The sequence below is a fragment of the Mus caroli genome, chromosome 11, assembly GCF_900094665.2.
Source record: "Mus caroli chromosome 11, CAROLI_EIJ_v1.1, whole genome shotgun sequence".
NCBI lineage: Eukaryota > Metazoa > Chordata > Mammalia > Rodentia > Muridae > Mus > Mus caroli.
In genome coordinates, this window is record NC_034580.1 from 94,008,269 (window position 1) to 94,031,462 (window position 23,194).

The 23,194-nt window shown below is 37.1% G+C and overlaps 1 protein-coding gene across 3 annotated transcripts in view; it reads left to right on the forward strand.

Annotated features, from left to right (window-relative positions):
• Positions 1 to 23,194, forward strand: part of Cdk12 (cyclin dependent kinase 12) — a 50,057-nt gene that overhangs the window by 20,649 nt on the left and 6,214 nt on the right. For all 3 annotated transcript variants that reach the window (XM_021176010.2, XM_021176012.2, XM_021176011.2), the window contains exons 6-13: positions 1,550 to 1,739; positions 7,492 to 7,548; positions 8,370 to 8,471; positions 13,970 to 14,047; positions 18,180 to 18,296; positions 19,208 to 19,339; positions 20,805 to 21,016; positions 22,616 to 23,068. In XM_021176010.2, the coding sequence (XP_021031669.1) occupies positions 1,550 to 1,739; positions 7,492 to 7,548; positions 8,370 to 8,471; positions 13,970 to 14,047; positions 18,180 to 18,296; positions 19,208 to 19,339; positions 20,805 to 21,016; positions 22,616 to 23,068 (1,341 nt within the window). The remainder of the gene's footprint in view (positions 1 to 1,549; positions 1,740 to 7,491; positions 7,549 to 8,369; positions 8,472 to 13,969; positions 14,048 to 18,179; positions 18,297 to 19,207; positions 19,340 to 20,804; positions 21,017 to 22,615; positions 23,069 to 23,194) is intronic.

Below are 23,194 nucleotides of genomic sequence, written 5' to 3' on the forward strand. Positions count from 1 at the left end.
ATCTTTACTCAGAACTAAAGGATGAAGTGAAGCCAGGGCTATCAGAGAAACCCTGTCTCGAAAAACCAAAAAAAAAAAAAAAAAAAAAAAAAAAAAAAAAAAAAGGAATCATAACAACTTTTTACATTGTTTATGGTTTTCAGGAGTTGCTTCTCTTCTTTGATAATGGGCTCTGGGGATGAAACTCAATTTGTGAGGCCTGCAAAGCAAGTACTTTGGTAAAACGCTGAGCAATCCTAGCAACATCTTTCAATTACTTGTACTTAAAATGTTTACCATTTTATTTTTATGTGTGAATCTGAGTTTGTGTCCCATGTATGTGGTTGCCCATTGAGACCAGAAGGTGCCAGATCTTCAGGAGCTATGATTATCGGTACTTGTGAGTTGTGCTCAGGAGTCAGTGGCAGCCCATACCTATGAGGCCAACCTCATCTGCATAGTCAGTCCTGGACCTGTCTCAAAAAAAGGGAGTATGGAGGGTAGAGCTAGAGAGATGGATCAAGGGACTTTCATTTGCCTCCCAGAACTCATGTCATTTTACAGCCATCTGTAACTCCAGTTCCAGTGGATTCAGTACCATCTATTTGCCAGGTACCAGGCAAGGATATTGTGCACGGGTAGTAAACACAGGCAAAACATAAGATTAAAAAAAAAAGTACTCATAATTTATAACTGTGGGAAGCCGTGATAACATTTGCCGTCACTAGATGGCGCCAAGCTCCATTGTGCACATGTGCAGGAGCAAAAGCCCGCCAAAGTCACCAGTCCACTTCCCAAGACACAAGTCCATCCCCTGGGGCATTAACCAATCCCTGGGGTGTATGAGACCGTGGGTGATGCTATCAGTCTTAGTTAAGACACGTCACATTAGGGTATTTAAGCCTCACACGTTTCTGAGCCTTCTTTGTTCTACCTCACGATTATGAATAAAGTGTAACCAGGGAAAGGTCTTGTGTTCTGTGCATGTTTTTCGCGGGCGAGAAACAAAAGCGCAGGACATATAACAATTGGGTATGGTTATCTTGTACAAGATGAAACTGGAAAAACGGGCTGGTGAGATGGCTCAGTGGGTAAGAGCATCTTCTGAAGGTCTGGAGTTCAAATCCCAGCAACCACATCCATCACAGCCATCTGTAAGGAAATCTGACTCCCTCTTGTGGAGTGTCTGAAGACAGCTACAGTGTACTTACATATAAATTAATTAATTATTAAAAAAAAAACTAGAAAAACTAGAATAAGTAGCTGATTGCATTTGGATTTGGCCCAGGGTCTGTAATTGTTAACAGACTTTAATCATGACATATATAAATTAATGGTAGCAGTTTTCTCAGAATGTAAATTTTTAACATAAAAGTAGTATATGAATCTAGATTTACTTCCACTAGTATTGTGTATCATTAGGAAGGGAAATTATTTTTATTATTCTAATTTATGTCCTTTTTCTATAAAATTAAGGGGTTGTTCCAGAGAGACTGGTTAACTTCACATTATATTTAAATTTGAGGATTGTTATGTCAACATTTAAACATTTCTTTTTCATGTTATATAGGTGCCTTTTACCTTGTATTTGAATATATGGACCATGACTTAATGGGACTGCTTGAATCAGGTTTGGTGCACTTTTCTGAGGACCATATCAAGTCATTTATGAAACAGCTAATGGAAGGACTGGATTACTGTCACAAAAAGAATTTCCTCCATCGGGATATTAAATGTTCTAACATTTTGCTGAATAACAGGTAAAATAGTAACCAAGTAAGGCTAATCACCTTTTCCCTTTCTTTTTGATTTTTATCTAGCTAATTAAGATTATAAGCAGTACAACCTTTTTCTCTTTGCATGGATGTTCAATGTCTTCTCTTTTTCTTTACTTATCTTTCTTTTTACCTCCCTTTTCTATCATTTTTCCAAATTTATCGTTAGTATTAACAATATAGGATTACAATTTTTTTTTTCTTTTTCGAGACAGGATTTCTCTGTAGCCCTGGCTGTCCTGGAACTCACTTTGTAGACCAGGCTGGCCTCGAACTCAGAAATCCGCCTGTCTCTGCCTCCCGGGTGTTGGGATGAAAGTCGTGCGTTACCACTCCTGGTTACAAATATTTTTTAATTGCTAAAATTCTAGGGGATTGACCTACTCAAGAATATACCATATAGTCAATAAACGGTGTTCTTGCCAGAGCTAACTTAGACATACAGTGGGTTCTTAATATTCTTTAGTAGAAAGAAACAGGCCTGTCTCTTTAGCTGTGGTTGTTCTCATCCTCCCCCCTCCCCTTATAAGCACACACATTTGCACACACACAAACATGCATGGTGGTTGTGTTAGGAGGTAGAATAAACAGCCAGATGGGATTACCTGAAATTGTCTAAAAAAAAAAAAAAAATTTTTTTTTTTTTTAAATTAGACATTGTCACTGTCTTTAGACCCACAAGAAGATGTCTTAAGATCCCATTACAGATGGTTGTGAGCCATCATGTGGTTGCTGGGAATTGAACTCAGGACCTCTTGGGAGTCAGTGCTCTTAACTGCAGAGCCATCTCTCCAGCCTCTAAATTCTAACACTGAAAGTTTGGTAGTATACACTGTTCAGCTGAGTTTAGTAGTCGAGCTAACCCATTTATTACTGTTCAATTCAGTAAGTATGTTTCATTGTTACTTGATTTAGACAAGATTTCAGTCTGGCTCAGGTGTCTTTGAAGTGTCTTTGAACTATTATGTTCACAGCCTCCCAAGTGCTGGGTTTAAAGGCATATACCACCACACACTAGTCCCATGTTTCTTTAATTAAGAATTACCTAAAACATTTAGTTTTCAGGAATAAATAGAAATTTATCAGAAAGACTATCAATGAAGAAGCAAAATCTCTGCAGAAAATATTGCTTATACAAAAGCATATACACAGGAAAAAGAAGATGCCCCCATAGTCTTATGACTTAAGAAACTAAGGTAGGAGGATCATTCAGGGTTTGAAAGTAGGGCTAGTATGTATCTCATTTGCTATACTGTTCTTGCCAGTGTGCCTCATGACCTGGATTTGATTCCTAGCACTATATACCAGTTATGTGGTCAGCTTGAAACTTCAAGACTCTTACCTCAAAAAGAAAAAAAAAAGCAGTGTTTAGAAAACTATAAATATAGCATTATTGCTAAAGCAAGAAGTAAAGCACACTAAGGTGAAAAATGAAGATGTGTTGCTGTTCTTATTATATATCTTACTAAGGAGCTTTTATGTCTAGTTCAATTGGGATGGCATTCAAGTGTATCTGAGAAAAGTACTATTTAAAATTATGTGGCTTTATTGTGAGGCAAACATGAGGTAAAGATACTAAATCTTAAACTGGAACTGGGTACATTCTTACCATCACAGATACTAGGAAAGTTAAAGTGGGGGTGTCAGGAGTTTGATGGCAGCTTGGGCAATTTTGTAAGACATACTTTGGAGAAAGTTGGTTTTAGTTTGAGGGAGGATTTTTTTTTGTTTTTGTTGTTTGGGTTTTTTGTTGTTCTTTTTTTTTTAATCATTCTACAACTCAAAATCTTTTATTAAATTTGAAAGTCCATTACTCTTAAGTCTAGATCTTTAATAGTTAGTCAATCTGTAGTCCTAGCTACTTGGAAGGTTGGGGCAGGAGAAACATGCATTAAGTTTGTCCAGTAGCTATGAAGACTATCTACCTGGAATAGTTGTGCATGCCTTTGATCCCTGCCCTTGGAAGGCAGGAGCAGGTGGTCCTCTGAACAAAAGGCCAGCCTGGCTTCTGTAGCGTGTTTGAGGCCAACCAGGAATACATAGCAAGACCTTGTTTCAAAAAGAACAACAACAGAAACAACTTTTTTTTTTGTCCTCGGAACTCGCTGTTTATACTACCCTGGCCTTGAAATATCAGAGATCCATCTTCCTCTGTCTCCAAAGGACTGAGATTAGAGGCAGGTTCCACTGCATTTGGCTCAGTTTTTACATTTTATTAAGTGCCACAGGAGACAAGGGCTCTTCCATCAGTACAAGTATTCACCAGTTCTTTCATGGTTTGCCCTGAGGATTCTATGAGTGCTGTACATATGGATACATTCCTGTTTTTAACATTCACTAGGTGGTTAAAGCATATGGCCTAGTTTATGATGGCAGCATACTAGATATAGGGACTGAATGTGGAATAGGAGAGAAGAGCTAGCTTGGTTTCTATGATAATTCATTAAATTATCAAAGACCAAAATGTTCATCGGGATTTTTTTTTGTTTTTATTTATGAACAAATATCTCACTTTGTTTCACGGCGTGTTCTCTATCTCAGAGTAATCCTGCTTCAGCCCCCAAGTTCTGAGATGTAAATTGTATACCCAACTTGAGCCTGTATTGTCTTAGAGAGACCTGGCTTTCTGTTTTAGAAGGGCACTAATAAATACTATATGGTGCAAGACTGAAGGCAGTGAAACCTGCTAAAACTATCAAAAGAGGTTAGGTTGATGCAGCAGTAGTTAAGCTCATGTAGATGGCCAGGTTTTGGTTCTTAGTGTGCACAAGAGAATTAACAACTAGCTATAATTCCTGTTCTAAACAATTCAGTATTCTTTCTTGGCCTCTAAAGGTTCTTGCATATATGTGGTATGTGTAAAATCATGCACGCACACACACATACTGGTATAAAAATACTATATATACTTGCAATAAGATGGCCTCTGGACTGGAGAGACGGCTCAGTGTTTTAAGAGAGCTGCCTGCTGTTCTAGAGGTCCCGAGGTCAATTCCTAGCAACCACATGGTTCCTCACGACCATCTGTAATGGGATTCGATGCCCTCTTGTGGTGTGTTTGAGACAGTGTACTCACATACATTTAAAAAAAATCTTTAAAACAAAACAAAACCAAAAAGCTGTGTGTACCATATTTGGCACTGAGTGGGAAAACAATTTATCTTTAAGTCAGGCATGATTAGAAGCCAGTGGTTCTCTTGAGTTTGAGGCCAATCCAATCCACATAATGAGACCCTCTCTAAATATTAAAATGAGTAGAATCCAAGAGAAATTCTTTTTTTTTTTTTTTTTTTTGGTTTTTCGAGACAGGGTTTCTCTGTATAGCCCTGGCTGTCCTGGCACTCACTTTGTATACCAGGCTGGCCTCGAATTCAGAAATCCGCCTGCCTCTGCCTCCCAAGTGCTGGGATTAAAGGCGTGCGCCACCACGCCCGGCGGAGAAATTCTTAAAGAGATAGAAATAAAAGTAAATTATTGACTACAATATGGTCATATTTACAAAGTGAGTAGTCATAGATGTCAGATTACAGATTATAACACTGAAGAAAAAAGTGCTAAGTAAAGATGACAGGTGACATTAGTGTTGAGAGGTAAGGGGATATGCATAGTTAAGGAATGGACATAAAATGGGATGGACAGTGGATTCCGAAGACAAAAAAACATTGAGTACTTGAAGATTATGTTTGAAGATATTTTGTTTTTTGGGATATGTTGAATAAAACGATAATTTTTTTTTTCCTTCTGTTGTATATGCCAAATTTTCGCAATACTTCCACATAGGAGTTTCAGGCTACTGTGAGTTATAAGACCTTATCTTAAAGCTTCTAAGTTTAATTCCAGCACCACAAAAAGTAAGGGACAGTGAGGTGGAATTTGTTGTCAGGTATGGTGAAAGTTCACCTGTAACTCACAGGGTAGAGGATGCACTGACTGCTACACTGCTACAGGTTTTCTCTAGCTGCACAGACATATATCACACACTCATACATCATATGTACATACAAACACAAACACCATACACTTACACATCACACACACACACACACACACCATGCTTTGTACATATAGTAGTAATGAATAATAACCAAACAAGTAAAGAAATACTCACATGATTCATGCAGCAAATGTATTAGCTCCTGGTGGTGTTAAAGTCCAGCATATTTTTCATAGCTATGTCTTTTGCCATTTTAATTTAGATTTCCTTTGTGTGGAATTAGCTTGTAAGCTCATGCTTTTAATTCCTACATTTGGAAAGCTAAAACTCAAGGATTATTATGAATTCAAGGCAAGACTGGGTTATGTAGTGAGATCTTGTTTCACACAGAAAAAAGAATGGTATTTTGGACAAGTGGATGAAGGTGTGTATAGACTTCTTATTAGGAATGATAGTGGTTGATTTAATGTAAAATTTTGTTCCTATTACCTTTCTTGTTTTATAGTCATCCCTTTGCTCATAGGTTTGCTCTCTGAGATTTGTCTTACCTGAGCTATCAGGTACTTCAGATGCAATCAGCCCCCTACATTCTCCAAATGTAGCAGGGTTATACATATTAAAATAGGGTACAAAAATTTAGATACATTAACATAATTCTGAGTAGTTCATAGTTTTTAAGTATTTCTCCCAATTTTGTGTTTAATTTTCTTAAAATACTCCTTGACATCTCTGTATACTAAGGGATGGGAATGTAGTTCAGTAATTAGAATTAGCGTGCACAAGTACCTGAGTTTAATACCTAGTACTATATTAGATGGAAGGAGGATGAAGAGAGAATGGGAGAAGGGAAGGTAGAGAGTGAATTAGACAGTCACTACTGAGCAGAGTCAAAGGGGATTCTGATTCCTTTAAAGGAGTGTCTCAAGCTTCATGGTAGTGCAGAGGCACAAAGATGATGAGTTTAAAACAGCCTGAAGTCCATAGCAATATGCAGTCTAAAAAAAAAAAAAGTAATAATTCTCAGACTAGCTCTTTTGGTGTCATGGATGAGCTTGTTAGAAATGTACATTCATCTGGGAGGTGGTGGTGCACACCTTTAATCCCAGCACTTGGGAGGCAGAGGCAGGCAGATCTCTTGAGTTCAAGGCCAGCCTGGTCTACAAAGTGAGTTCCAGGACAGCCAGGGATACAAAGAAAACCTGTCTCTAAACACCAAAAAAAAAAAAAAAGGTGCCATTATGTTTGTCTTCAACATTAGGTATTGCATTAACATATGTACTAGGCACAGATGTCTACCACAAAATATTTAAAGGCTAAGTGTAGTGGTATACACCTTTCATCTTAGTATAAAGAGGCAAAGGCAAGTGGATCTTTGTTAGTTCGAGTCTGGTTTTATGTGATAAATTCTATCTCAAAATAAAAAAATAATAAAAAGAAGTAAATGTTTAGAGGTAGCGTGGAAGAGACATAGCTATAGTCCCAGTTTTTGGCATGGTTGGAGTAAGATAGATGATTGTTTTAAGAGTTGGGGATCAAGCTGGGTGATGTATGTAGACTCCGTGGTCAAAAGATATATTAGAAGTCAAATGCAAAAATGTAATAATAGAAAAATATTGTGAGGCATTACAAACTTTGTCTGGAAATTTTAAATTGGGCAGGTTAACCCTTAATAGAAATATGATTAATAGAAATAGGCATCTAAATTAATTTTTATAATTCTTTTAGCACTTTAATTGGCTCTTAAGTTTCCAAGTGTAATTTGATCACTTCTGCTTTTACTTATGAAAATAATTTGTTTTTCAGCGGGCAAATCAAACTGGCAGATTTTGGACTTGCTCGGCTCTATAACTCTGAAGAGAGGTGAGGCATTTGTCACCATCACTTATGGCAAGCTTTACTTGTGACCTATGATGTAAGGCCAACTTTGGCATAGTAAAAACACTATCTCAAAAAAGTAAAACTAAGGGTAGAAAGAGTATAAGGGTGGTCTTTTTAATTTTCTGATACTTTCAAATTCTACAGATTATAGTGACTTTTAGAATCCCCTAATTATTTGAATGTGTTATTACATAGATCTTTTGTTTGTTTGTTTTGCAATGGGTTTTTGTTTGTTGCACTAGCCGCCCTAGAATCACTCTGTTAGCCAGGCTGGCATTGACCTCACGGCAGCACACCTGCCTTTGCCTGCTGAGTTGCTGGAATTAAAGGCACGGGCCACCATCCCCTTCATTCTTTTGTTGTTGTTTGTATGTTTAAAGACTGCTGTTTAACTTTGTGTGTGCCTGTTCATTAAACCCATTTGACTACATAGGTATCAAATCCACCTGAAGCTGGAGTTGTGTGTATTGTGTGTGTCTATGTATGAGTGTCTTCCACACATATGGGGGGTTCTGGCAGTAAAATGTGTGCCATGATTTTTAGACACTGTCTGAATTCTTCAATCTGTCCTTTATTAAATAAAATAAGTTAACCCAAATTGGACTAGAAGTTAGCTCTTCATCTTTCACTCATGTCCAGCTTGCTTTTAGCCTGTTAATTTGTTATTGGAATTGTTTTAACAACCTCATCTTTAATTGCAGCTATTTTTTGTTAGTGTTTAGTTACATATTTTTTGTCAAAAATATGAAAAATACACAAAGGTAACCTATCCAAATTCATATTCTGATGGTTTTACATTTCAGTCGCCCTTACACAAACAAAGTCATTACTCTTTGGTATCGACCTCCAGAGCTGCTTCTTGGAGAGGAGAGATACACACCAGCCATTGATGTTTGGAGCTGTGGGTAAGACTGTCTTAACCTTTTATTTTGTCGGTAACTCATAACATATACTATTTCCTCTATATATTTACTATTTGTCTTTTTTAACTGTATGCTCGTTTACACACATAAATATAAATAAAAATGAATCTTATTTTTTTAAAGAAACAAAACTGGAAACAATGTAGTAGCTGGCTTCAGTTCACCCAGGCTGGTAATGCTTCTGCCCACAATTAACTAGGACTATCAAGCATGTATCATATGCCCAGCTTATCTCAGGTCTTTTAATTAACATCTCCCTTCCATCTCTAGATTTTCATTTGTTTCCTTATAATCTGCTTAGAGAAAACTAGATCATTTTTTCTATAGATGTCTCCAGTTTGAGTTTGTATTATTGTTGCCACTGTCACAAACAAAAATAACACTTGCCTGTGTCGTGTGATGTCTTGGATCATCCTCAGTATTTCAGAAAAGCTAATTATTTCATTTTGTTTACCAGTTTTCAAAGTAGTGAGGTGGTTTTCTACTGTCCTCTAAAAATGACCAGTGAGAAGATTTGTTTCATTGGATTTTTGTTTATTAGGAACATTAGAAACTAATAGACTTGCATATTTGATATGTTTTAATGGGGAGAGAGAGAAAAGGAGAGCACAGAAGCATATGCCAAGTGTGTGGAAGTGTCCACGGAAAGTAGAAGAGGGGGTCAGACCCCCAGAGCTAGAAGTAACAGTTGGCTGTGGGGTGCATGACCTGGGTGCTGGGAACCAAACTCTGGTCTTCTTCAAGAACAACAAGTGGTGAAAACCATCTAGCCATTTTTCTAGTCTTTATCATTGTAGTTTTTTCAAACTTCCTAATCTTTGTCTAGTCTAAAAGTTAGTTCTAGAGTTCTGTTGATACATTGTTAATAAATAGTCTTTCTTTTGTCTACAGTTCAGCCATTTCTCTTAAGGAGCTTTCTCTTTTTTTTAATGTTTCCTCCTACCTCCTTTTTTTCTTCTTTCCTTTTGCTTTTTCTAATCAGGATCTCTCTAGCCATGTCTATCTTGGCTTCATAGTGTGACAATCTTTCTGCCTCTTCTTCCCAAATGCTGGTGTTGTAAGAGTGCACTGACATGGCAACTGTAAAAAAGATTTTTCTTTAAGACAAGGTCACAGTTAGCCCAGGCTGTCATGAAACTCAATATATAGCCCAAGATGACCTTTTACTCCTAAGTCCCTTGCATCCAAGTTTTGCGATTACAGACTTGTGTACTATTTCTGTTTTGAAAATGAAATTTAAAGTCCGCATTTGTATGTTAAAGATTAAAGTGTTTTTATTTTTATTAATTCTTTCAAGACAGGGTCTTTTTATGTAGCCCTGGCTTCCCTGGAAATTGATATATAGACTAGGCTGACCTTGAATTCCTAGAGATTCCCCTGGTTCAGCCACCCTGCCCCTGCAGGTGCTAGGTTTGAAAGCATGTACCACTATGTCTGGGTCCTACATTTTCTAAATGGCCTCTGTCTGTTTTATGTTTGTATTATGTGGTGTGGCAAACTAGCCTTAACCTTTGTTGGTTATGATTCCCACATACATACCTTCTAAAATAGCATGTCATCTTTCCCATTCCTTTTTTTTTTTTTTTTACTTTTTTAAGATTTATTTTATATATACAAATTCTCTATCTGCATATATACCTACATGCCAGAAGAGGGCATCAGAATTCATTATAAATGGTTCTCAGTCACCATGTGGTTGCTGGAACTTGAACTCAGTATCTCTGGAAGAACAGTCAGTGCTCTTAACCACTGAATCATCTCTCCAGCTCAGCTTTCCCATTCATTTTCTATTCCTCTATTATAAATCTTTTAAGAAGAGTGATGTGGTTTTTATTTTTAAAATTCAACAAGATGGTATCTTACCAAAATGAAATCACACTTTATTTTATTTTTAACGACTCAAGGTGAATATATTTGTATTCAATAGTACTAGCCCAAATTATAACTAACCTGGAAAGTTAACAACTCATTTAAATGCATGAGGAACATCTAGAGACAGGAATATCTAGAGTTCAGGGTTGGAACAGGAGAAATGGCTCAGTGGTTAAGAGCACTGACTGTTCAACCTCATGGTGGCTCGCAACCATCTGTAATGGGATCCAATGCCCTCTTCTGGTGTGTTAACCTGGGGTACATTAGAGAACCTCTCTTAAAAAACAACACAAGGAGAAGCAAGATACATGGGAGAAATGTATAAGTAAGTGTATTGGTGTTTTTGTTTCTCAGTCTGTACAACTTGCAAGCTTACTATGATAAATAAAATGTTGGCCACATAATAAAGTCTTTCACACTTAAGGATTCTAGCATTTAGGCATACAAATCAGGGCAGAAATTAGAACTACTAGTCTAACAAGTTACCTTTGTTAATATAAGTGGTGCTGGGTTAGGCTTTTTGTCCCAGTACTTGGGAGGAAAAGGCAGGCTCTGTGAGGCTAGCCTAGTTTGCAGAGCAAGTTGAATTCTTTTTTTACTGCTCTTCTATTTCCACTAGTTGGTATAAAACTGTATTTAAATGTTGATTTTGACAGTTAATATTGGAAAAAAAATATTTCTACCATTTCCACTTCAAATCAAGATAGACTCTAGAAAAGCTAATAAATTATAGGTGAAGTAAAATTAGATTACTTGAGATTAAAAATGGTAATAGAATGACATAGTACTCTAGCTATGGCCACTTGGGAGGCAGAGGCAGGTATACGTAGTGAGACCCTTTGTCAAAAAAACAAAAGAGGAGGAGGAAGGAGATGGGAGAGGGCTGGGGCCAGTAAAGGAGCTCAGTGATTGATAGCTCTGGTGCTCTTGCCAGGGACTCCACATGGGAGCTGACAACCCAGGGGATTTCTGTGGGCATGTGCACATACATGCACATAACCCAGACACACACACACACACACACACACACACGAAAAATTTAAAATAAGTATCTTAGGATTTGGAGAGATGGCTCAGTTCTCAGCACATAGATCAGGCAATACATGTAATTCTAGTCAAGGGGTAAAATACTTGTAGCCTCCAATGAAACACATATACAGATAATAAAAATAATCATTGTAAGTCATTATGATCAAAATAATCGTATAAAATCCTCAAAGAATTAGTAAATGAAATTTTATATAGCATCCTAGAGTGGAGCCAAGGGCCTGAAATCCTGACATTTTACAGATGGAGGCTGGAGAATTGGGAGTTTAGGTCCAGACTACATGAGACTGTGTTCCCAAAACACAACAAAAAGCACATTAAAGTAATTAGCAATTAGCACTATTCTAGTATCACTTTTTAAAAACAAAAAACAAAAAAAACCTTTTTTTGAAGACAGTATCACTTTATGTATCTCCTGGCGGCCTGGAAGGTATTGTGTAGATTAGGTTAGCCTTCAACTTACAGAGGTCCATATAACCATAATATAATTACCAAATTAAATGAATTTAACAGGGCTGAACAGGGACGTGCATACATACAATTATGTGTCCAATCACAGAGGAAGGATAATTCCAATTTCAAGGTCAACCAGAGACCTATAGCAGAAAGGAAGTTTAATATTAGTCCAGGATAACTACCCTATATAGTGCTTTAGTCTATGTTCCTATTCTAGTTCTATACTAATGATGTCCTAGAAATAATACCTTTGTTTACTTGAGGTGTGTACATTACACTAATTTGTTTTTTGTTTTTATTAGTTGTTTATCTGCTGTTGCACATCTTATTTGTAGCTCACTTGTTCTCAAATAGTGTAGTTATAGCTGCTTCCTTTGTCAAAGTCTTCTTTAGTCTACACTGCTGTAGCCTTTTTTATTTTTATTTTATTTATTTATTTATTTATTTATTTATTTGGTTTTTTTCGAGACAGGGTTTCTCTGTATAGTCCTGGCTGTCCTGGAACTCACTTTGTAGACCAGGCTGGCCTCGAACTCAGAAATCCGCCTGCCTCTGCCTCCCGAGTGCTGGGATTAAAGGCGTGCGCCACCACGCCCGGCAGCCTTTTTTATATTTCACATCATTTATTATTTTGAAGAATGTAGACCAGGGTCAGGTTATGTATTTTTAGCTAGAATATACCATAAGCAGTGTTATGTTCCTCATTGGATATTTTATGTACATTTACATAGACTTCACTTGCCCTTTAGAAATGATAACAATTATAGTCACTTTTTTTTCCTCTCTCACAAAAGTTAATAGTTTCCCTCTTACAATTAGTAACTATTTTGTGCACAGATGCCTTGAAACTCTAAATAGTTTATTACAAAGCTCTTTCTTCTGTCTTTTTTGAGACAGTGTCCTTGTAACATAGCCCTGACTGTCCTGAAACGTTAGAAACTATGTAGGCCTCAGTTGGGATCAAAGGCATACACCACCATACCTGGCATCTTTTTTCCTTTTCCTTTTCCTTTTCCTTTTCCTTTTTCTTTTTCTCTTTTTCTTTTTCTTTTTTTCCTTTTCCTTTTCTTCTTTTCCCTTCCCTTCCCTTCCCTTCCCTTCCCTTCCTTTCCCTTCCCTTCCCTTCCTTCTCTTCCTTCCTTTCTCTCTCTCTCCCCCCAGCCCTTTCCCTCCCTCCTTCTCTCCTTCCTTCCTTCCTTCTTAAGATTTATTTATTTTATATGTGAATATTTTGTCTACTTGAATGTGTGTTTTTACAGTGTATGCCTGATACCTGAGGAGCTCACAAGGTATGGATTCTTTGGAACTAGAATCACATAGTTCTACCGTGAGCTACTGTGTGGGTGCTAGGAATTGAACGCAAGTCCTTTTCATGATGTACTAGAGTATTTTTTATTTTATTCTCTTAATTTTGTTACATATACGATGTATATGTATGTGTGAATGAAGGAATCTGTGACTCTGTTTTATTCACTGCTGGTCCAACTTCCAAGAATCTTCCTGTCTTGCTATAGAATCACAAGCATTTTAGGCACACGTGACCACACTCAGCTTTGTGTGACTTCCATAGATGCAAACATTGGTCCTCAATACTTCATTTACCCACTGAACCATCTCCTAGCCCTGAATATCCATCTTAAAATAACTATGGTATTTAAACAGAATTTATTTAAAAGTCTGATGAAACTAAATTTATCTGATAATATATTGGCTTTTTTTTATAAATATATTGCCAAAGGGGTTATAATAGTATAGTATAGTTCTATAGAGCACATTAATGACAACAAATTCTCTTTGACTGCTATGCATCTTGTAAACTTGTGTGTATTTTCTTAGATTACCATGGTGTGACAGATAAAGAACTCCTATTAATTCCTTTTGCTTATGAAGGACTGTAGAGTTTGATATGCTGGCAAATGTAAAACTTTTATAATGTGTTTTCACTACAAGAAATTGTTTTTGTCTTTTAGGGAACCCAGACACTGATGTTCTGGGCTAGTTTACCACACAGTACATTGTATGTAGCTCAAGATACTTAAAAGTTTATTGAAAGACACTCTACTCGAGGGATTTTTTTTCTAACCTATAAATTTTACTCTTTTTAGGTGCATCCTTGGGGAACTGTTCACAAAGAAACCTATTTTTCAAGCCAATTTGGAACTGGCTCAGCTAGAACTTATCAGGTATGGTTACACATATGCTCTTAAGTGTCTGTATATAGTCAATAAGAATTTCTTAAACTTTTTCACTCATAACCTGTTTTCACATGAGAATGTTCTACATAACCTTATGTAATAGATATATATAATTAATATACAATTCCCAAATTTACTGATAAAAAATCACAAATTGAATTTAAGGTAATTTTTGACATGTACTTTTACATTTTATTAAATATGAAATTAAGTTTGTGTATTAATAAAATAGTTGTGTTTTTTTTTATAAGAATTGAATTTATTTTAATTTATGTGTGAGTATACACTTGGATGTCAGCTTTACAACTTTACAGCCTTTCCATCCTTACAACTTTTCCTCCTTTCCCCATGGTAGGAGAGAACTAACCTTCACTATTTGTCCAGTGACTTCTACATATACTTATGTGCAACATTGTCAGAAATAAGCAAATAATTGAAAAACAAAACTTTAGCTTTTTTTTTTTTTTTTTTTGTTTTTTTTTTTTTTTTTTTTTTTTTTTGGTTTTTCGAGACAGGGTTTCTCTGTATAGCCCTGGCTGTCCTGGAACTTACTCTGTAGACCAGGCTGACCTCTCGAACTCAGAAATCCACCTGCCTCTGCCTCCCAAGTGTGGGGATTAAAGGCAGGACTAGAGAAATGGCTCAGCAGTTAAGAGCATTGACTGACCTTGAAAGAACTCAGGTATCTGGTTCCTGTTCCAGAAGATCTAAAACCTTCACACAGACATACATGTGGGCAAAACACCAAAGCACCTAAAAAAAGAAATCAGGCATGGTCGTGCATACCTGGTTTACATAGTATGTTCTAGACAAATCAGGACTACATAGTAAGACCTTATCTCACCAACAGTCTTGCAAATAGAAGAAATAGTGTGAAATTCATTTACTTTTTAAAAACAAGTTCAAGTGCCTAAAATCAACAAGTTTCTAAAATCAAACATTCTACCATGATACAATCTGAAAATTATACTAATTTGATACTTAAATCTTGATGAATATTGGTATGAAGTTATTTAAAGCCTTGCTTGCTTGCTTGCTTGGTTGTGAGCTACAGGGTCTCTATGTAGTCCTGGCTTTCCTAGAGCTTGCTATGTAGACCAAACTGGTCTGTAACTCACAGAGATCCTGAATGCTGCAATTAAAGATATGTATCACCATGCCCAGCTAAAGCTGTTGTCTGTCTTTTCTCTTTTTCTTTTTTTTCCCTTTCTTTCTTTCAAGACAGGATTCTCTTTGTATCCCTGGCCGTCTTGGTCATAGAGCATAGTGGCTTCCAACTCAAGAGATCAGCCTGCATTTGCCTCCCACATGTTGGGGTTAAAGACATGGACCCAGTTAGCTTTTGTTTTTTATAATTAAGTCAGTATTGTTTCTGAAAAAGCTAAAAATTACACACACACACACACACACACACACACACACACACACGTCAACATGATAGACTCAATGTTTCAGACACTGTTCATGTGGGATTATACCACTCATAGTGCAAGGATGCTGTTTGTTCTGAATCAAGACTTCAGTGAAGTCATACAATGTAACACTGGGGAATATTGGCAGAAACATCTTAGACTTAACTATAAATTTGATTTTTAGTTAACTTTTTGTTTGTTGTATATATTACCATTGCCAAATTTGTCATGGCCCATTTATATAGCCCTTAGTTATAACTTACCCCTCTTTTCTTTTTTCTTTTTTTTAAATTTATTTTATTTTATGTATATGAGTACACTGTAGCTGTACAGATTTTTGTGAGCCTTCATGTGGTTGTTGGGTATTGAATTTAAGATCTCTGTTTGCTCTGGCACAAAGATTTATTTTATTATTATATGTAAGTACACTGTAGCTATCTTCTGATGCACCAGAAGAGGGAGTCAGATCTCATTACAGGTGGTTGTGAGCTACCATGTGGTTGCTGGGATTTGAACTGGGGACCTCTGGAAGTGCTCTTAACTGCTGAGCCATCTCGCCAGCCTACCCTACTCTTTTTTTTTTTTTTTTTTTTTTTTTTATATTTTTTTTTTGTTTTTTTTTTATAAAAAAAAAAACGAATTTCTAAAAAAAAAAAAAAAAGAATGAATGCTTTGTCTACATGTTAGAAGAAGGCACTAAATCTCCTTTTTTTTAAAAAAAAAAAATTTATTTATTTCATGTATGTGACTACATTGTCACTGTCTTCAGACACACCAGAGGAGGGCATAGGATTCCCATTACAGATGGTTGTGAGCCACCATGTGATTACTGGGAATTGAACTCAGGATCTCTGGAACAACAACTAGTGCTAATAATTTCTGAACCATCTCACTAGCCTGAGTTTTAAAACTAGGTAATGAATAGGTAATGAAATTCTCCAGTTTTTGTAACTTTTTTTTAGTTATCCCACCAAATGAAATAAAATAAATTTATCTTTGCTAGGTCCAGCTTAAAATCTTTTCTGTGGCATCTTGTGAACATAAATTATGTTTTATGGGGCTGGAGAGATGACTCAGCAGTTAAGACCTCTAGCTGTTATTGCAGAGGATCAAACAGAACCTCATTGTAGCTCGTAACCACTCCTACCTTTTAGTTTTAAGCATTTGAGGGTTTGCATGTTTGTAATTGCACCACATGCATACTTGGTGCCCTGTGAAGCCAGGGGAGAGCGTTGGATCCCCTGGAACTGGATGTGTAGAGGCTGTCAGCTGCTGTGTGGGTTCTGGAAGCTGATTCTGGGTCCTATTTAAAGTGCTGTTAATTTCTAAGCCACCTCTCCAGCTTTAGATTGTCTAAATCTTACCTTTCTGATTTTATTCTTATACATATACAAATATGCTGTATTTGAAAATACTGGTACTTGTAATACAGGCTGTTTAAAAGGATAAGACAGTGAGAATATTTTTAAGCTTGTGAGTTCAAGGCTAGCCTAAGTGGCCTGAATTCAATCATAGACACATACATATAGAAGGAGAAGTTCCCAAAGTTTTCCAGTGACTATTACATGTGCACATATACTCAAACACTAAAGTAGGAAAAAATGATAAAGAAATATTTTTCTGACCAGCCTCCTTGAAAAACAGATCTAAGGAATCTCACCTCCACATTACTGCCTGATGATTTTTGGTGGTGTCAGGGTTTGTAGAGCCAAACTGCAGTGGGCCAGTGGGCTGGCTTCTTGGATGCAGGTGCTTACCATTAAGTCTAAGAACATGCATTCCATCTTAAGGACTCACGAGGTAAAAAGAGAGCGTTGACTCTTGAGAATTATTTTTTGATTTCTACTAATGTGATGTAGCATATTCCTTGTTAACTATACAGAGTAGGAATATAATTTTTGGCTGTTCTTCATGTTTTTTGGAGTACATGCTTTCTTCTTCATTTTACCCTGTGGATCCTGAGGGTTGAACTCAGGTCATCAAGCTTGGCAGGAGTAATCTTTTCCTCAGAGCCCTCTCTCTAGCCACAGTTTTAAATGTAACCTAAAATGGGCAATTTGGGGAAGGCTTGAATTGGGCCTCTCTTGCTATAGTTTGCTTTCTTCTTTTTCTCTGTTACTTTCCCTTTTTCTTTTTTTATTTGTTTTGAAATAGAGTCTGTCTTTATAGGCCATACGTGCCATCAGCTCATCAATTCTCACTATTGGAAATTAGTTTTGTCAGGTATGGCGGCACATGTCTTTAATCTCTGCTTTTGGAAGCAGAGTCAGGTTCATCTCTGAGTTCAAGGCTATCCTGGTCTACACAATGAGTCCAGGACAGCCAGAGGTTTATAATAGAGAGATGTGACCCCAAAAAAGAAAGAAAGAAAAGGAATTAATTCTAGTTGAATAGAATAAAATTGATGATGAGAATAATAGATAACATGTTTTACAAAAGTGTGAATCATTTTTGATTGCTCTGTCTATATATAAAATTTTTGTTAGCTTTCAGTATTTACAGTTATGTTTTCTTGGAACCAGTTCTCTTATTGCTTTTCCTTAGAGCAATTAAGGTCTTGCTTTACTTTTTTTCATTTAATACTTATTAATGTAATAAATCATAGAGTCACCAGATCTCAGAAGATAATTTCTCCTTTGAGAACCTTTAGAAGTCATGCTATCCTGATGATTCTCATTATTGCGCTTGTTCTTTTGCTTTCTTTTCAGTCGTCTCTGTGGTAGTCCTTGTCCAGCAGTGTGGCCTGATGTTATCAAGCTGCCCTACTTCAACACCATGAAACCGAAGAAGCAATACAGGAGACGCCTAAGAGAAGAATTCTCTTTGTGAGTTTTGCAAAATCCTCTTATATCTTTTTTCTGTATCTAGCTTCTGTTGGTATTTTACTTTTACTGTTAATTTCAATTTAATACGGAAAACATTTTAATTACTTTTTTTGTTGTTTTATTTTTCTGTGACAGTCTCACTATGTTCTTCAGTTCATAGACCAGACTGGCCTCAAACTCAGAGATCTCTCTGGCTCTGTATCCTGAATGCTAGTATTAATGGGGCTCCACTAAGCCCAGCCCCATTCATTGATTCCTTTATGTATTTGTATATGGATATGAATGGAAGACAGAAGAAAATTTTCAGGAGTCCAGTCATCTGTCATGTGGATCCCAAAGATAGAATACTGCTCATAATGTTTGGTGACAGGTGCTTTTACCTGATGAGCCTCAGTTAGCCCATTTTATTTTATTTTACATGTGTGAGTGGTTTTGTTTGCATGCATGTATGCGTAGCATGTCTCTGCTGCCTTCAGAGGCCAGAAGACTATGTTGGATTTTCTAGAACTGGAATTTGGAAGAGCTGGCATATGGGTATTGGAAATTTAATTTGGGGTTTTGGCAAGAGTGCCAGTGCTCTTAACCTCTAAGCCACCTCTCCAGCCCTACTACTGAAGAGTTTATTTTATCCAACCCTATTTCTGATTTTCTCTTCTGAAGGCCTTGAACAAATAAAAACTTTTGAGCATCCTGAGGAAAAAGTACAAAATTGTTGGTTTCATTAGTTTTCACCTGCATTGTAGCATTTCTTAAATCATGCCTTAGATCTGTTGCTCACATTAGCCAATTTCCAATTTTCTTTGCTTATTTTTACATGGAGATGGAAATTCAAATAATTTTTGATACAAGTTTCATGGTTTGAGAGCTATGGGTTTGTTGTGAGTTTTTTATTCCACTGTTCCTTTCCATAGCATTCCTTCAGCGGCACTTGATCTATTGGACCACATGCTGACACTGGATCCTAGCAAGAGGTGCACAGCTGAACAGACCCTACAGAGTGACTTCCTTAAAGATGTGGAACTCAGCAAAATGGCACCTCCAGAGTAAGTATTGTGATTGTAAAATGAGTCCAAACTTTCTGCTAGACACTGAAGATGAAAAATTTAAAAATATATAGGTTTATCAAGATAACTGCCAATGGGAATGTTAGTGTCGATAAGGTTACATAACCCTATTTGATTCATTATTTTCTTTTGTTTCTGGATCTCTATTGTATAACATGCTAAACAGTGTCTTTGAAAGGATTCTCTGTAGTTTTTGCTTTTAACTATTTCTTCTGTTGTAATCATTATGTTGTCATTATATACTTCTCACACTGAAAGAACAGTTCTAATTTTAAATAGTTTGCCTCAGTGTCAGGTCAGTAAGGGTCATTTGTGTAGGCTGGCCTTGAACCTTAGATCTTTTTCCTCAGATGCATTTTCTTATCATAGAAGGACTGTGATGGTAAACACTTATAATCCCAGCATTTGGGAGGCTGTTGAAGCTGAATCCAGAGTTCTTAGTTCCTGGAATAACGTCAAAAAAAAAAAAAAAACATGGTTAATTACATATAAATATAATTGCTCTAAGGGTCTATCCAGATTCGTTTATTGTATTAAACTTCTGATATATAAATTTTTTATTGAAATTTAAGAACTGTAACATAGTTTTGTGTAGAAACAGTGTGACCCTTGATGACCTGGAACTCACTAAGTAGACCAGGCTAGCCTATAACTAACAGGGACCCCACCTTCTTCTGTCCCTTAGTTGCTAGGATTCAGAACATGCCCAGTTTAACTCTGAAAAAGTTTATGATGCCTAACCATGGACATTCAATGAATAATTTAGTACACTGGTGATGTTTATGAAATTCCAAGATTTAAAACACGATTTATGTTTGTTTGCACACATGCTCATTCTCTTGCCAAGGTACATGTGCATGTTGTAGGAGTTGGTTCCCAATTTGAGCTCAGGTTGTCATTTTTGGGGGCAAGTCCTTTTACTTACTGAGCCATCTTCCCAGCCCTTTAGTAGGCTCTCATAACTATTTTTTTTTTGGTTTTTCGAGACAGGGTTTCTCTGTATCGTCCTGGCTGTCCTGGAACTCACTTTGTAGACCAGGCTGGCCTCGAACTCAGAAATCCGACTGCCTCTGCCTCCCGACTGCTGGGATTAAAGGCGTGCGCCACCACGCCCAGCTTCTCATAACTATTAATAAGCTGTTCATCTCTGTTCTTATTTATTCTCAGCTGAAACTTCACTAGTAAAACTCTTTATTCTTTTTATACAACAGAAGCAGTATTTGACTAGATAGGAGTTGGTTCTAGTATCAGTAAGATTTTTATTTCTTATTGTATAAATCTTTTGGGCTTTTATTTTCTACAAACTACTATTTGCCATGATTCTTTTTATACTGCATTCTAAAATTTATGTTTTTTTAAATTCTATTACCTGTGCTTCTTGCTTTTTTAATTCATTCTTTCATTTACTCACTACTTATTCTTCCTTTGTTTTGTGTTTCTCCAGTCTACCTCACTGGCAGGATTGCCATGAATTGTGGAGTAAGAAACGTCGACGGCAGCGACAGAGTGGTATTGTGATAGAAGAGCAACCTCCGTCCAAAGCTTCTAGAAAAGAAACTACCTCAGGGACAACAGCTGAGCCTGTGAAAAACAATAGCCCAGCGCCACCTCAGCCTGCTCCTGTCAAGGCAGAGCCTGGTCCAGGGGATGCAGTAGGTCAGTGCTAGCATGGAGCCTCTGTTTCTTAAGTAGATTTTGAGGGCAAGATGCATATATGTCCATATCACTGTGGTTTTATCCACTGGAACATTAGAAAACCAATTGATATCCTCATTTCTTTTTTTGTTTGTTTGTTGTTTTTTGTTTTTGTTTTTTGAGACAGGGTTTCTCTGTAGCCCTGGCTGTCCTGGAACTCACTCTGTAAACCAGGCTGGCCTCGAACTCAGAAATCTGCCTGCCTCTGCCTCCCCAGTGCTGGGATTAAAGGCGTGCACCACCGCGCCCGGCTCGTCTGATATCATTTCTAAGGAGAAATAAGTCTTACTTTTTGCATCTAGGTTAAAAGTTTGCAGTAGGGCATTTTCATTCCTTGAAATACAGAATATTATATCTTACTTAAATTATGTGTGGAAGAAACCAATCAAATTTGTAAAATTTAAGATTAGTTTACTCGTGGGTGGGTGTGTGTGTGTATGAGTGAGGATGTACATCTGTGCACCTTTTGTGCTTAATGCCTCCGGATGCCAAAAGTGGATGTCAAATCTTCTGGGACTGGAGTTACAATTATGAGGAGAAGTATGGGTGCTAGGAATCAAACCCATTAAACACTGAGCCACCCCTCTAGCCCTGACTCACAGCTTTTGAGCAGTAATTTAAAGTTGTTATGTTAGATTTGATAAGGCTTTAGAATCCAGTCAAATTAAATCTCAATTGCTAAATGTAGTTCGTTCTGTAGACTTATTTCTTGACCTATATACTAAAATTGTGTCAAAATAACCATTACGACAAAGTATTTATCACTTTTTTTAACTGCAGATCTATTTCATTTTCCATTCTCTATCGACCCAAAGACCATGAACTTACCATCTTCCTGCCTCAGCCTTCAAAGTAGCTGAGATTGGAGTGTTCTACATTTGGAACACGTTAGAATCTTCCAGAAAACTTGAAAAATAAATTCCCTCAGATCAGTGTGGTGGCAGATAACTGTAGCACAACACTGGTGACTTGGAGTAAGGAGGCTCAGATATTCACAGTTATCTTTCAGTACACACCAACTTTGAGGCTAGCCTGGGATACACAAGATAATTAAGCCTTAAATAAATGCCAAATTTCTTGGCACATTAGGCCCTTAATTCTTAAATCCATCCTAGCAGTTTTTACATATAATGTTGAAAATAACTGACTAAAGTGGAGAGACAAAATATAGTTACTTTTATATATAGTGCAGGGATGCTTTGGTTAGTCCTTGTGTTTTATTTGTTGTTTTCATTTTTACTTATTTTATTGGAGGTGGCACATAATGATGTGTGTAGAGGTCAGAGGACATCTTGCAGGAGTTGGGTCCTGGTCTTTATACAGCTGTCAGGCTCAGTGGCCAGTGCCTTTTACCTCATGTAGCATCTCACCTGTCCAAGCCTTTGCATTTTAAAACAAGAATAAAAAATAAACTGTGATGTAATAATCAGATAGTAAATTATGTGGGATTCAAAATGAAACTGTGCCTTTAGATATTATAAATTGCTTTTGTCAGTTGAAGAAGACAAAGGGCCTTGCCCTTCAATGTCATCTCATATTGGCTTCACTCTTGTCCCACAGGCCTTGGTGACATCACACAGCAGTTGAATCAAAGTGAATTGGCAGTGTTATTAAACCTGCTTCAGAGCCAAACTGACCTGAGCATCCCTCAGATGGCACAGCTGCTTAATATCCACTCCAATCCAGAGATGCAACAGCAGCTCGAAGCCTTGAATCAGTCTATTAGTGCACTGACTGAAGCCAGTTCCCAGCAGCAGGACTCAGAATCCATAGCCCCCGAGGAATCATTGAAGGAGGTACCTTCTGTACCTGTGGTCCTGCCTCCTGCTGAGCAGACAACTCCTGAAGCTTCAAACACACCAGCTGACATGCAGAATGTGTTGGCAGTTCTCTTGAGTCAGCTGATGAAAACCCAAGAGCCAGCAGGTAACCTGGAGGAAAACACCAATGACAAGAATAGTGGGCCACAGGGGCCCCGAAGAACTCCTACAATGCCACAGGAGGAGGCAGCAGGTAAACAGACCGGTCATGAATCTCATTGAGCTCAGGTGCTGTTGATCCTCTTAAAAATCTCTTAATGTTTTCTTTTTCACAACATTGGTCTCAGTTTCAGTTTTCTGTAATCTAGTCTACAGGAGG